Source organism: Phyllobates terribilis, unplaced genomic scaffold, assembly GCF_046119375.1.
Source record: "Phyllobates terribilis strain yellow unplaced genomic scaffold, ASM4611937v1 Scaffold_7__3_contigs__length_470593459, whole genome shotgun sequence".
NCBI classification, from domain to species: Eukaryota; Metazoa; Chordata; class Amphibia; order Anura; family Dendrobatidae; genus Phyllobates; species Phyllobates terribilis.
This window is the reverse complement of record NW_027362767.1, coordinates 317,100,331-317,116,360: the sequence shown is the minus strand read 5'-3', so window position 1 is coordinate 317,116,360 and position 16,030 is coordinate 317,100,331. Positions and strand designations below refer to the sequence as shown.

The following is a 16,030-nucleotide window of genomic DNA, read 5'->3' as shown; positions in this document are numbered from 1 at the left end:
TCACAAGTGCAGCAGGGCTGGCAGTGCACTTACAGATCTCCTACCTCTCGCTTTTCCCCGCCTGCTGCAGCTGGCCTCTTATCTGTTTTCACAGGTCACTCTCGTCTCAGTGATATGCCTCCTGCCCAGATTTTATACATGTGCAGTCACTGCCCGGGGTCACCTCCTCAATGCACCAGTAGATCGATTTATGGTGCAAGAGCTAAACAGCAAAAGCTAACTGTGCAATGCACCACCCCCCTCTTAGGAGATAACCCTGGGCGCTGACAGCGCCTGAGCCAAATCTTGGACAGGGGGAGGCATGTATCTGACACAAGAGTCACCTGTCCATCACAAACCAAAAGGTAAAAAGTGAGAGGTAGGAGAGCGCAAGTGCGCTACTCATCCCGCTGCACTTATGACTAAAACACTGGATTTCTCTTAAACCTTCAGACAAAATTCTACAAGCAAGGTGAGGATTTAATAAGCATTAAACATCCTTTACACACACACACACACACACACACACACACACACACACACACAGGGGTGAAGTATCCGGATTATCGGTTTCCTTTAGATTATGAAAAGCGTACATACTTATTTGAAGTTGGACATCTGAAGACACCAGTTCACATGAATGTTTTTCCATAAAAGATGCAAATGGAAGAGAAAACTTCTCATGAATATGGTTTATGAAAAAAAGCAATAAAAGACATAGACCTAAAGGAATGTGAAAAGAATTAAATGAATGTGAAATGCACACTGACCTGAGTAAGATCTGGAATGTCACCCTGATCAATTCCAACTTGCTGAATTCACAAAAAAGGAAGGGGGGGAGAAAAGTGTACATTACTTCATGCAGCGGCAATGGAGAGTGCTGTGGATACTGAATGCTTACACACAGTATGAAGGTAAAAGGGCCTTTATTAACGTAATGGACTGGTACAGTGGCACTTGCAAAAAAAAAAAAAAAAACAAAGCCAAAAACATAAGGAAAAAAAAAAAAAACGCAAAAAGCAAAGAAGAGCCAGGAAATGTAATCTTGCAAAAATGCGCCAACATCATGCAGCTGTTGTTAGTGCAACTCCAAATGCAAAGATCAGCAGCACGAACACGAACCAAGCTTCATGCCATTCTGGCAAGGAATGATGCAGGACATTTAAAAGTAGCAAAGGATAGAAAGAAAAAAAACTTGCAAGTTGCTGTTGGTCACAAGACAAAATCTGAAGTAAAACAAGAATGGCAACAAGCAATTATGCATTTGCTGGGTGCTATTATATTTACATTCATTAACCATTGGCAAATCCAAAATCTCTTAAGAGCATTCAATTTGTATCATGCATGAGCCATGCTACTGTACCAGTGCCAAAAGCTACATGAGGCCCCTTCCACTCAGGAAAGAAAATACTGACCTCTGCCACTTTGAGGAATTCTGCCAATTTGGTCATTCGAGCAAGAAATTTTTTATAAATGTCCAAGGCTTCTTTGCATTGGTTCTTTTTCATATCAAAGTATTTCTCTGTTGCAAACAAAAGGAAGGGTACACACAAAGTGTCATAATTATTTAGGATCAATTACTCATATATGATATGATCTCTGCACCAAATAAATACAATAAAAAAAAATCTTCCAGATATTGGCTAGGGCAGGATTCCCCACCAATAATCAGGACCTTGGTTAGACATTCAAGCTGCAGCTCCAATTAAAAGTCATGAACCAAGAAAGTTGAGTAGAGCAATCAGCTGTTTCTGTCAGTGCCATAGTATTATAATGAAGCAGCAGGGCGCTGGATCAACAATTTATTTAAATTCCCCATTTTGCATTGTCATACGGGTGGAGGCGGACTACCCCCATTATGGTGATCCAGGTGTCCCGGCAGTAGAGCCCCCCAATCTAGCATTTATTATGCATCCAATGGATAAGTGACTAATGTTTCATGCTGGAAGAGAACAGAATGAACTGGGGAATAATGACTTATTAGGAATTAAGACAAAAAAAAAAAAATACCCGATATCGTTCTATTCTGCAACTATTCATGAAAATTGTGCTAATTGTAGCTTTTTGTGGATAGGTTTACCCATTTTAAGTATTTTTGGCAAGCAAGACTACTCGGGAAAAAAAGCAGTGACATTTATGGCGTTTTATTAACAAGGACCCAATAAAAAAAAAAAACACCCTCAAGTAAATTACAGTTTAAAGTCTGATAGGAAGCAGACGAAGGGATGGAGAGATTTATCTTAGCTGGAAACGTGGAGGAGTTGCCCCGCAGTGAGAACATTTTGGCACATTTTAGCTGGCTCACTCCACGAGCAAGACTGAACCTACTCAACAGGAAATATCTGCTTTAAACACAAAATATTAAAAGGGTTGTTCAACTCTGGGAACAATTATTTTACTTAAATGTACGACTTGTTTTTGGCTGAAAGTAATTTTTCTAATTGGGTTTCATAAAAAAAAAAAAAAGAATTGCAGTTTATACGTCCTCTGTGCTGCACAGCTCATTGCTGGTAGCAGAACGAGTTTACTGAGAATCCTTCAGTGAGCTCGGTCTAAGGTCTAATGGGAGAGCTTAAGACACATTTACACTACAAGATAGTTGTGAATGAGTTGTTAAAAACACTTGGTTTTCACAAATATTTTTCAGTGTGAAACAGACTGCTGATCACCCAATTAACGAGAACAACTCTTGTTCATTGAGTGAAATGATCTGTGCAGCACTAAAGATCATCGTTCTCAGTGGTGCATCTTCCTGTGTAAACAGGACTCACACTGCAGGGAAACATGGGAGCCTGTGTGCTCTGAATTATCTTGTATAGATCGCTCAGTGAGTATCATTTAATTTGGTCTGCCTTTGCAAATAGGCATTTAAATCTCCATTGATTGGTCAAAGCTAAATAATCAATTTATCAGACCGGGGTGACAATATGTCTGTGTAAATAGATCTTAACTTTTTTTTTTTTTTTTTTTTTAGCTCTTCTCAAATGATTTGTGACCACATCAAAGTTGAATATACTGGGAAACAAGGAACCTGTAAGGTAAAACTGAGCAACATTTGAAACGCAGCCGAACTGTAAAAATTATTTTTTTTAGGCTAAATGCATGCATTTAAATATGTAAAAAGAAACCCCTTTAACTATTTTTTACTATTTAAATGTGCTAGAAATGTTAAAAAAAAGTTTTTGTAAAAAATGTTCAAGTTTTATTTTTCTCAATTAGATGATTTGTTTTTACTCTCCACTGAGGTGAAGCCAAAGTTCCTCCAGAATCAGTTATTAATGAGCTGTGTAAAAAGGTACAAGCTCCAGAGTGATTTTGACCCCTCCTAAACCATGCAATTTTTTATTTATTTTTATACCTTCGGTTTTTCTTTTTTGCTCTTTCCCTAGGAGGATTCATGACTTTTTTATGAAGACATAGTTATATCAGGGATCTAGTTTTGAATGACACCATTCATTTTACGATAACCAAAAACTAGAGAAAAAAAAGTGGGGCAATACAATGAAAAACAAACAAAAAAACAGACATTGTGCATTTGCAATTGTGCCATTTAAATGCTGCTGTCAAAGGTTAAACAGTAGCAATCAGGGCAAGGTCCGGTCACTGCTGTTACAGGAAGATGCCAGTTGTAACACAGCCAGCATCTGCCAGGTATGGTGCAGGCTTAGCTCCTGAGCCTGCTCCATATATATATAAGACGACAGAAAATGGATAAAGCGCTAATCACATTTGTGCATTACCTGCAAAACACAATGGACAATATTTAGGCTAAATTCAATAATTTACAGATAAAAAAAAAACAAAAAAACACTGCTTTTTGCATCAGACACATCATTGGGGCATGGTGTAGCCAGAAATGGGTGCAGAGTCAGTGTAAGGGGCGTATTATGACATGCAATCCCATGCGCCAAAATTGAGCCACGAGCTTTCCTTAGGGTAACCAATATCTTACATAAAGCTCGCTCCAGGTCCCTCAAACAGCAATTGACAGAGCATCTTTGCAGATTGGACCCTAGTAATTCACCATTTTATTTTTTTCCCCCTGCCATCATGAATTTTTTTCAACTGCATAAAAATCCAGACTATTTGCTGGCCTTTTCATCTAGTTGATGTTTTCCAAAGAAAAGCTTTCACATGCTCTTTGCTCCACGGCAAGATGCATGATCGTTGTAAAATAACCTCATCATCACCAAATCTATTCTTTTGATGAAACGAGAAGAGCCCAAAATTACAATGTGATTCCATAATATTCTCTTCAATTAGATCTAAAAATAAATATGCCATAATTACCCTTATAAGGACCAAGTGCAATAAATCTACGGCGCTTGGTCCTGGGCCTTAACCCTGGTGCTATTGTACATTTAGGGCATAATATACTAGGAGCTAGTTTTCAGTCTCCTGCTTTCAGAAATAGCTGTGGACCCTGGGGAGAAAAGACAAAAGCGATTTATCACTACTTCTATCTTCTATTTGCAAACCGCCTAATGAGGTGCTGATGTTTCTATAGGACCTAGAGATCACATGATCACCGGGTCCTAGCTGACCAAGATCAGATCTGACAGTGACTTAAAGGGGTTTTCCCCATCTCCAAGATACTAGACTATCCCAAATCATAGTAGGTATAATATTAGCAAATACCTCCAATTAGAAATGTAGTATAGTTCTTCTGATTTGCTATGTTGCTTATCCCATGTGCAGGGCATTAAAGTAGCTTAGGTATCAAGGGCTACAACCACTCTAAGAGTGACAGCTAGTAGTTAGTGGTCATAACCATGGATACCTAAACTACTGCAATGCCCTGCACATGGGGTAAGTAACATGGCAAATCAGAAGAATTATACTACATTTCTAATTGTAGGCATTTGTAAATATTATTATGACACCTACTACATATTGAGATAGGATATTGGAGATTGGATTGACATTAAAGGGGTATTCCCATTTACTGTTTTCACTTGTAATTGGGACTTCTGTAGATGCCCCAGTTTCAGTGAAAAAAAAGAAAATGTTCTCCAGAGATTTTGATGAGCTCTGTGGAAACCGATTGAAAAAAAAAAATAAAAATCTATAATATATATATTTATTTCACAATTTATACACCCTAAAATAGTGGTAAAGAAATAATACAATTTGTCAAGCATAAAACAAGATGCTTCATGCAGCTGCATAAAACAATAACTATTTTACGGCTGCAGAAAAGTGAAGAGGGAAAAAATAAACAGCCAGTCATTAAGGCGTTAAAACCCCCTTACCTCAAAAAAGGGTAGGACATGTTTTGCAAACTTGGAAAGGTCTTTTATTAAATATTGTTTTGGATCACATCTATGATTTGAGTGTTTGCTATGAAGTATAAATGCTGGGTGAATATCCTGTGAGTGGGGTCTTCCCACACCTGTTGCTAAAGGCTGTATTAAACACAAGGTGAATGAACATCCGCTATGACAAGTTAATAACTTACAAAGATGTGTATGTATCCCCTTGTCTCCCAACAGATTTATAAAACGTACTAAAACTTCAATGAGGCTGATATATTGACAGACATTACTGAGCAGAAGATGACATACCTAACAAATTAATAACTCCTTCATTGTAGGCAGCAAATAATCGAATAGAGTCTTTGAATAGCAGCATGAAGCCCGTATTTATAACACCATTAGTTAATTCATTTGGGTTTGCCTAAAATAAAAGTATATACAAAGCAGTTAAAACAAAAAAGCAATACAGACATGACAGTCGCAAGACAATCATGTACCTACATCAAAATCGAGCAGAGCGTCTAGTTGATTCTGAATGATAGGAAGAGTTTTCAATAACTTTTCTGTAGCCATCGTTCTCATAACCCCGTCTATCCTAAAAGAAGGACAGAGAAATAAGTTTTAAAAAAAAAAAGCAAAACTCAAGTACGTACAGTAATTTATGCCCTTGTTTTACGTACCCTCTTTTCATTTTGGTGAAGTCCACTGCCAAAAGTCTGTAGGAAAGCGCTTTTTCATTCAGATACCGGCTGTAACGCCTAATGAAGGTTGACATATCATAGCCTGGAGGGTGGTAGATAAGGTTTAAAACTTAGTGAACATCGATCTTTTAATTTCATGTTCATTTAAGAAACAAAAGAAGCATGGGAAAGGTGGCAATAAAAGGGACATTCAAGAGTACCGGTATATCTGTCCTTTCAGAATTAAATACATTGTATGTGTACATGATGAATAACACCATTTCTACCCATTTATATGCCTTGTATCCTGCATTTTTAAGCTATTTTTCTCCTCTGCACTATGAGCCTCATCAGTTTGTCTGCTCCTATCTTATTCCAGCTTCCCCGCTCCTCAAAGACGCTTATAGGCAAAAGTTGTAATTTGATTCCTAAGGAAGACAGAACTGTGGACAGATTGGAGCATTTTTTTGAGAATGAATGGTCATTGCAAGAAAAGAAGAAATTACTGAGATCTGGGGAGAGAATCATACTTCTCTAATAAATATATTACGTGTTTGCTACTGTCTACTCTTTAAAAAGGGAGCTGACAAATTATGTATTAAATGGTTAAAAATACAGTTTAATTTACCTTGCATAGCACCTTTATCTAAGAAGTTGTTGAGGTTGAATAATGTATTTCTGGATGCAAGATACTGAATGAATCGCTTAAAAGGAAAGAAAATTAATTATTTGGAGCAGTAATCAATGTCTCGTAAAATTATTATTTAAAAAACAAAAGTAAATCTCTGAAATGAATATAAGTTTCCTTGTCTGCTGCTGGCAAATGATTGACTAATAACTGAATATTCGGCCCCATTCATACATGTTGGTTTTCACACAGATTGGGACATGCAACGGTGCGCATCCCATGCACGTGATGGAGGTTTCTGCAGCCCTGCATGCTACAGGGAAGGCAAGATCAGCCTCATTAACCAACAATGGGACTAGTCCTCAAGCACAACTGCAGCACATACACTGCAAAACCACAGCAGAAATCCAAGGGTCCTGGAAATGCACTGAAGTGTACCCTAATCAGCAACAACTCAGTCTGTGCCAGCATCAACACTTTCAACATCTGGGTCAGAGATCTCCTGTTTTATTTCCTATACCAGTGGAGGAAGATGCCCACTAGACCCAATGTAATGCTTGTTTCTTTTTTAACTTTATATATTTGTAATAAGATCACATAATTCTTTATTCTATTGCTCTTGCTTAAAGTAGTTGCTTGAAACTGATAGCCTATCTTTAGGGTCTCAATATTAGATTGGTGTTTAGGTAACCCCATCAATCAGCTGTTGCCAGCTCCAGCAGAGAGCAGATATACACAGTGTGTAATGCCGTGCAGCACAGCCCCGTATACTGTAGGGGACATTCTCCAGGGCTGCAGCCTTCGCTGCCAAACACTTCCATGGGGGCAGAGCAGCAGCACCCGCCTGCGCACAACCACTACACACTATACAAAGCTTGGCTTTTCTCTGTTCAGTGTACATCTGAATGACGCAACACCTCCAAAAAGGGGTGTTAGGTCATCAGTGACAGATTGGTGAGGGTCCCATCATAAGGATAGGCAATCAATAATAAAAGGTCAACACCACAAACACAGATATACTACAATATTCATTGTACTATATTAGAGAATTTATCACTCTTTACTGCAGAACTATGGCCTTATAAGAAATGTAATCTTACCTCATTACCATACATCATAAGGTGATGTGTTGTGATCAGGGCTTTGAATACTACAACCCAGCTACCATTGGCAGTCCGTTCAAAGAGCGTGTCAGCCAGCTGCGGTATGTTAACATTCATTTCATTTGTACATTGGATAAGATCTGATAAAACACAAAAGTTACAATCCTTAATAAAGCATAGGGCGATCCAATGATAACACATTGCATTTCTTCCCAGTTACTATAGACATCCAATAACCTACATCATCCATAAATGTATCAGCAATTTCCTTGTACAGAGAAGGAGCCTAAGAAATGGTTTACTAAGTTTTCTTCAGGATTGTGGGAATTCAGGTTATTGTACAATTCTATACCAGAAACAAGAGCAGAACTAGCACCAGCATGCATTTAAAAATTCAATACCGTAAAATGGACAAAAAAAAAAAATATTTTTACAGGGCTGTATGTTTTTGAATACTTAATTTTTTGATTCCTGATAAGTTTACTACACTAAAGGAGACCACAGCAATCAGCTAAGGTATGTGGTAGAACCTGGCAGCTCAGCTCCCACTCCCACCGCCTGGCACAGGTCCTGTACATATTACCATGCCGTCTATGTAAAGACAAACATAGCGGGCGCTTCACAGAGAAACTGACGAATGCCTGAGTGTCCTGAAGTTGGAATTCCCCTCTAATAACACTGAGTTCATTAATAGTTTTTAATCATTACTTTTCCAAAGCAGAAGTCTTTCTGCAAAGGATTTTTCCTGTTTAGATAAGACTTTATAGGCTTTTGCCTACAAGGCTGTTGAATCAAGTCTGGAGATCCGTGGCCAGACCAAACATTGCAGTGCTGCTATGCCAGGGTGTACGGGAGTTTACCATTCTACTATGCTAGGGTACACAGGACAGGTGAATATTGTGCCGCTCTCAGCTGCCATACCAGTGGATACAGATCATGTGTAAGTAGCTGCCAGTACATTATAAGTGCCCGGCACTTCCTGGTACTGAGGGATTGGGCAATCCCTGCGATCAACTGAAAGTGGCTATAAAGAAGTATATAATGTGCTTCAATCCCCATAAATGTAACATTTGTATCACATTTAAGCCTCATTCAGACGTCCGTGAATCACAAATGTGTTCTATTTGTGATTTTCACAGAAAGAATATGTACACTTTATAAAAAAAGAAAAAACCACCCATATTTCCCATACAAGATATTAATTATTAGCTGCCTGGTTTCCTTTTCACTCCCCATTCAGATGAGGCTGGTTTGGCCCATGGAGAGGCAGGATATATAGTAGTTAGGGACCATCCATATTGTACGGACACGCGGACCAAATACTGATGACACTTGGACCCAAAAAAAACACTAACAATGGACTGTGTTTTTGCTTATGGAAAAAAATAAATAAATAAATAAATCACTGATGTCTGAATGAGGCCTCATTCAGCTGACAGGCTGACTTGCATCTGACAGCCACTACTGCCTTTATATGCTTGTGAATTTACCTGCATCTTGAGTTTAAGCTCATATATACCAATAAAAACATTTCTTGTGCAGCCACTTTATTTTACTTTTATACCGTATAGACCCCAGAGATACACCTTACACTGTCCTTTTATACGTATGAGCCGCTGCTCCCCACTAGACACATTGTGTTTGCATATGGTAGGTGGCAACATGCCACCCGTGTACGGCCATATGACACAACCACATCAATAATATGTCCCTGCGGCCTCAGACACATGATGACATTTTATATATGAAATGTAATCCGGTGAGAAGGGCAAAGAATAGGCGTGCAAGAATGGAGGAAAGTAGTCAGGCACGTTACAATCCGCAGTATCATCTCATGATATCTCAATATGAGCACACAATCTACACCACAATTATTAATCACATGTCATCTTTAGTCTCAGGCTACATAGCAAATTTGACCACGACAAGTCACGCAGGCAAAGATTGCTCTACATTACAGATTAATGCAGGTGAATGGGGACACAATGCCACCAGCAAAAGTACTGACAAGCAAGTCACAAAAATTTGGAACCATAGATGTCTTGCTTCTTGCTTGTAGTCTCTTGGGAGCTGCAATGTGAGTACATTCACCTCCATAAAATCGGCAATAAAGTGATCTGTGGCCGAGTGATCCGTGTCTCTGACAAAAATCGCCATGTAGCTCCAGCTTTCACTGTACAATCTGAGCAAAATGATTTAAGAAAAAAAACATTGTATGATGCAGAACAGTGCGTAAAATTAAAACTCAAACATCATAAATCATTAAAAATATTGGGGGTGAGTACTCAAAAATCCCATAAAGCATATAAACTATTTCTTCATACAAGAATCCAGTTATCCTCTTAACAGAAGGTTGTCAGACTGCACCTCACTGACCAGCACAGGCTCAGGCCAGGACACATCATCACACACTACTAGCTCCTGTGGCATCCCTGTACAGATGAAGCAGAGTCCAGTACATCCCACTCCAGTGCAAATGCTCCGTAGCTGGCTTGTGATGACGTATCCTGGCCAGAGGGCTGTCAGTCAAGTCACAAAGGGCACTTTTAGGGACCGGCCAGCATCACTCTTCTGGAGAAAGCCATCACTGCCCCATGGCTTTTCAGTACTAATTTTGAATGCTGGATCAAAACGTCTTTATTACATAATGCAGGAACTAGGATTATGTAGGACCATGTTAATAAGCCTATTCTCCTACAGTTCTAATAGGATTACATTAAAAGGTGTAGTGGGACAGCAATACTAATGAACTATCGTTAGAATAGGCCACTAATAGGAGGTCAGTGGGGGTCCTATTCCTGGCACCTCCCCAATCAGCCAAATAAAGGGGCAGTGGAACTTCAGTGAACGCCTCATTCTCCTGATTGTTTGCCAGGCTGGGCTTAGTGCCTTCAGTAGCCGCTGTGCCCGGTTTGACTGGCAAGCCCCATGAAAGTGCATGGAAATAGGCTGCAATATCAGTAATCACCACTAGAAAATGTGCACAACAGTGCCTAAGTGAAGCCCAAAATGAGAATGGGTCATAACTAGTTATCCAGTCTTGAAAAAGCCTTTAAATAATTTTGGCAAACTACAAAGATTCCTTCAGAAAATACAGGTACATCTCACTAAATTAGAATATCATCAAAAAGTTAATTTATTTCAGTTCTTCAATACAAAAAGTGAAACTCATATTATATAGAGTCATTACAAACAGAGTGATCTATTCCAAGTGTTTATTTCTGTTAATGTTGATGATTATGGCTTACAGCCAGTGAAAACACAAAAGTCATTATCTCAGTAAATTATAATAATCAACAAAAAACACCTGCAAAGGCTTCCTAAGCATTTAAAAAAAGTCCCTTAGTCTCTTTCAGTAGGCTCCATAATCATGGGGAAGACTGCGGACTTGACAGATGTCCAGAAGGCTGTCATTGACACACTCCACAAGGTCCCAGAGTTCCAATTTTCGTTTGGAAATCAAGGTCCCAGAGTCTGGAGGAAGAGTGGAGAGGCCACAATCCAAGCTGCTTGAGGTCTAGTGTGAAGTTTCCACAATCAGTGATGGTTTGGGGAGCCATGTCATCTGCTGGTGTAGGTCCACTGTGTTTCATCAAGACCAAAGTCAGTGCAGCCATCTACCAGGAAATTTTACAGCACTTCATGCTTCCCTCTGCTGACAAGCTTTTTGGAAATGGAAATGTCATTGTGTTTTCATTGGCTGTAAGCCATAATCATCAACATTAACAGAAATAAACACTTGAAATAGATCACTGTTTGTAATGACTCTATATAATATATGAGTTTCCCTTTTTGTATTGAAGAATTGAAATAAATTAACTTTTTGATGATATTCTAATTTAGAGAGATGCACCTGTATCTTTACTCACATGTGGTATATTTGCGGCTGTGTATTTTTGTAAAAAAAATTCCAGCATTTCCTTTTAAAATGATAAAAATATTCCGCTGCCAAGTTTACAAGAGACCAGAAGCAAAAAAATATTAGTTGGAAAAAACATTCAATGTGAAAATACACCATACATCGCTCCTCTGTGGTCCTGTTGTCCTTGTACAGTAGAGAACAGAAGTAACTTAAATACTGTAGTCTGTGCCCTCCAACTTGCCAGAACAGTGGCATGATGATTGGGATCTGTTCACTGGAACACCAAAACTATGATCTGGATGCCACTGCTATAGACAAAACTTTATACACTAATATTCATATCTATCTGCAAGACAGAAGTGACAACACAAAATGATCATGTACCTGGCTCCTTACCTTCTACTGTGTATCCAATGTGCGTACCACTGCATGTCTCATGCCCCCTACCCATCTATAACCCATAATCATTGCACAGCCCCCTGTAGCCTCATCAATAACCCATAATCATTGCACAGCCCCCTGTAGGCTCATCTATAACCCATAATCATTGCACAGCCCCCTGTAGGCTCATCTATAACCCATAATCATTGCACAGCCCCCTGTAGGCTCATCTATAACCCATAATCATTGCACAGCCCCCTGTAGCCTCATCTACACTACAGGTTATAAAATAAGAAAAGCATTACACACTTACAATGAAAAATGAAGGGGCCAAGTCACACTTTTTGGTCATCATCTTTAGCCGTGCACACCAGTGCCCATCCATCACCAGTCTCCCTACAAGCATTGCCCTGGAGCGATACGTCCTAGCTTCCATGATGCACCCTGTATTAGGAGGCTCTACGTCAGCACTTTTCCCTGATTGATGCTTGTAGCCTGATGCTTTGTTTCATCATCCGCCACAGATAATCTAACGCTAGAAAAACGGGACATCGATACGCGATTATCTACCACTATTGTCTAGTCTCTGCCAATACAGGCCAGTGACACCCAGATGCAGACCACAGACATCTGGCCATATTGTAAAGGGATCGCACAACTTCACTTTTTCTTTTTTTTGTAAAAATGGCTGCAAAAAAGAAATGTTAGTGCTCCATCACTATGTAAAGATGACACACGCTCCAGCGCTCCGCCCAGTATCTGGTTGATGTGGTCGAAGTGTTATCAGCTTCTACACAGCCGGTGGCCTCAACGGTCACGCTCCGGCTGCTTGTGCACAGCCGGTGGCCTCAGCGGTCACGCGCCGGCTGCTTGTGCACAGCCGGTGGCCTCAGCGGTCACGCGCCGGCTGCTTGTGCACAGCCGGTGGCCTCAGCGGTCACGCGCCGGCTGCTTGTGCACAGCCGGTGGCCTCAGCGGTCACGCGCCGGCTGCTTGTGCACAGCCGGTGGCCTCAGCGGTCACGTGATGAACACGGAGTCATTATATTGCTGCAGCGGTCACAAGCTGGCAGGACCGGCGGACCATCACTGCAGACTCATTGATACCATTTGCAGCTGTTTTGAAGAAAGTTTGATAATCCCTTTAAATCACCATAGTGGCCAGGTTTGTCAGTTTTTCCATAGTGTATACATTATGTAGGTATATTACTGTTCACACCATATACACAGGTAATAGCATGCCCTGTATACACAGTAGGACTGGTTGACAAATCACAGGGGTTGGGTGGTATTCACCCAGGCTGCTAATCTCTTGGAATCGGCTTCTGGAGAATGTAATTATCACCTACATTTATTGTCATCTATGCGTGATATATAGGTTACTATCAAATCAGCATCAACATTATATATCCACTAATAAATATTATATACACAGTATATTGGATAAGGGTTGTACAGATCACATACTATGTATATATCATACGGGCATGGTGATAAGCCACAGAATGTAAGTCTACAGGACACGACTATTATTAGCTATAGATTAGGTGTATATCACCTGTGATGTGTGTGTGAGATATATACAGACAGGGGCACATGAGAGTATATAGACGGTATAAATAGTGAGTACATGCAGAGAACAGGTGTATATGTACACTGATATATATATCTCCATACACAGGTAGGGGCACATACCGGTACACATTATATAGATATTACTGTATGCATAATATACACAGGTAAGGATATACATGAGTATACAGCACTATCTTTATATACAACTGGTACGGACAGGACATGTACAGTGTAGCACACACTGAGTATACAGGTCATACATGTGCACAAGTATATACAGTGTGTACGTTGAAACATATTTTACACGCGTCAATGTACACACGGATATATATATGGTACATATATATATATATATATCTATATATATATATACACACACGTCAAGTCAGTGTATACATGCATTATATGTATACACAGGATAGATATATGGTACATATAAATACATACACACCTCAATGTATACATTAAATGCAATATGTTCCCACTGAGGTATACACAATACATATACACACAAGTCAGTGTATAGATGCATTATCTGTACACACAGGTGTATATTGTACACACAAGTCAGTGTATAGATGCATTATCTGTACACACAGGTGTATATTGTACACACAGGTCAGTGTATAGATGCATTATCTGTACACACAGGTGTATATTGTACACACAGGTCAGTGTATAGATGCATTATCTGTACACACAGGTGTATATTGTACACACAGGTCAGTGTATAGATGCATTATCTGTACACACAGGTGTATATTGTACACAGGTCAGTGTATAGATGCATTATCTGTACACACAGGTGTATATTGTACACACAAGTCAGTGTATAGATGCATTATCTGTACACACAGGTGTATATTGTACACACAGGTCAGTGTATAGATGCATTATCTGTACACACAGGTGTATATTGTACACACAGGTCAGTGTATAGATGCATTATCTGTACACACAGGTGTATATTGTACACACAGGTCAGTGTATAGATGCATTATCTGTACACACAGGTGTATATTGTACACACAGGTCAGTGTATAGATGCATTATCTGTACACACAGGTCAGTGTATAGATGCATTATCTGTACACACAGGTGTATATTGTACACACAGGTCAGTGTATAGATGCATTATCTGTACACACAGGTCAGTGTATAGATGCATTATCTGTACACACAGGTGTATATTGTACACACAGGTCAGTGTATAGATGCATTATCTGTACACACAGGTGTATATTGTGCACACAGGTCAGTGTATAGATGCATTATCTGTACACACAGGTGTATATTGTACACACAGGTCAGTGTATAGATGCATTATCTGTACACACAGGTCAGTGTATAGATGCATTATCTGTACACACAGGTCAGTGTATAGATGCATTATCTGTACACACAGGTGTATATTGTACACACAGGTCAGTGTATAGATGCATTATCTGTACACACAGGTCAGTGTATAGATGCATTATCTGTACACACAGGTGTATATTGTACACACAGGTCAGTGTATAGATGCATTATCTGTACACACAGGTGTATATTGTACATACAGGTCAGTGTATAGATGCATTATCTGTACACACAGGTGTATATTGTACACACAGGTCAGTGTATAGATGCATTATCTGTACACACAGGTCAGTGTATAGATGCATTATCTGTACACACAGGTGTATATTGTACACACAGGTCAGTGTATAGATGCATTATCTGTACACACAGGTGTATATTGTACACACAGGTCAGTGTATAGATGCATTATCTGTACACACAGGTGTATATTGTACACACAGGTCAGTGTATAGATGCATTATCTGTACACACAGGTGTATATTGTACACACAGGTCAGTGTATAGATGCATTATCTGTACACACAGGTGTATATTGTACATACACACATATGTATCAGTGGCAGCCATCTCCCCTCCCGTGCTCTTCTCACTCACAGTCCAGGTGCTTCTTCTTGGGCCCCATCACCTCATGGGTGGTCGCCTTACACACGGCTTTGGCCAGGGCCGAGCCGGTGACGCTGTGCTGGGCCGCCGTGATCCGGTCGGTGATGGACTGCCCCGACATTGTCCGCGCTGACTCCCGGCCGGGCCTACGGATACAGGATGTGTCACCGCCGGCTCCTCCAGCTACGTGCTCCCGGGTCACCCTGCTCGGAGGCTTCCCTGACAGCTGGTGGTGACAGGCAGCAGTCCGTGCCCGCTCCGCTCTGTGTGACTGGCTGCCTCCCTCTTCCTTTCCGGTTTCTCTCCCTTCTCTCTTTTTACCTCACTTCACTCACAAGACAAAATGGCGGCGCCGTGTCATGTGACCGCGGTCCGCAAAGCGCCAGCTGTTGTCAGGGGATCGTGTGTGCCGGCGCCGGTGCTGGGGAGACGCGGGAATGTCTGTCACCGCGGAGCTCGTGTACTGGGAGCTGATAGCCGCCGGCTTCTGCGTGGCCCCGGCCATTATTCCTATGGAGCTCTTCACACACAGGAATGAGAGGCTGCACAGACATGTGCCCACCTGTCCTGTCCGCTCTTCTCAGGTACAGGAGTCTAAGGCCA

At 40.4% G+C, this 16,030-nt stretch overlaps 1 protein-coding gene across 4 annotated transcripts in view; it reads right to left on the bottom strand.

Annotated features, from left to right (window-relative positions):
* Positions 1 to 15,820, bottom strand: part of LOC141154730 (phosphatidylinositol-binding clathrin assembly protein-like) — a 47,825-nt gene extending 32,005 nt beyond the window's left edge. For 2 of the 4 annotated variants that reach the window (XM_073641100.1, XM_073641099.1), the window contains exons 1-8: positions 15,419 to 15,819; positions 7,643 to 7,785; positions 6,543 to 6,618; positions 5,915 to 6,017; positions 5,736 to 5,829; positions 5,544 to 5,655; positions 1,395 to 1,501; positions 750 to 791 (exon numbers count right to left, since the gene is read on the bottom strand). In XM_073641100.1, the coding sequence (XP_073497201.1) occupies positions 750 to 791; positions 1,395 to 1,501; positions 5,544 to 5,655; positions 5,736 to 5,829; positions 5,915 to 6,017; positions 6,543 to 6,618; positions 7,643 to 7,785; positions 15,419 to 15,548 (807 nt within the window). In that variant the 5' untranslated portion in view covers positions 15,549 to 15,819. Of the gene's footprint in view, positions 1 to 749; positions 792 to 1,394; positions 1,502 to 5,543; positions 5,656 to 5,735; positions 5,830 to 5,914; positions 6,018 to 6,542; positions 6,619 to 7,642; positions 7,786 to 15,418 lie in introns of all 4 variants that reach the window. The other 2 variants (XM_073641098.1, XM_073641101.1) reach the window with 2 other exon arrangements.
* Between the last annotated feature and the right edge of the window lie 210 nt (positions 15,821 to 16,030).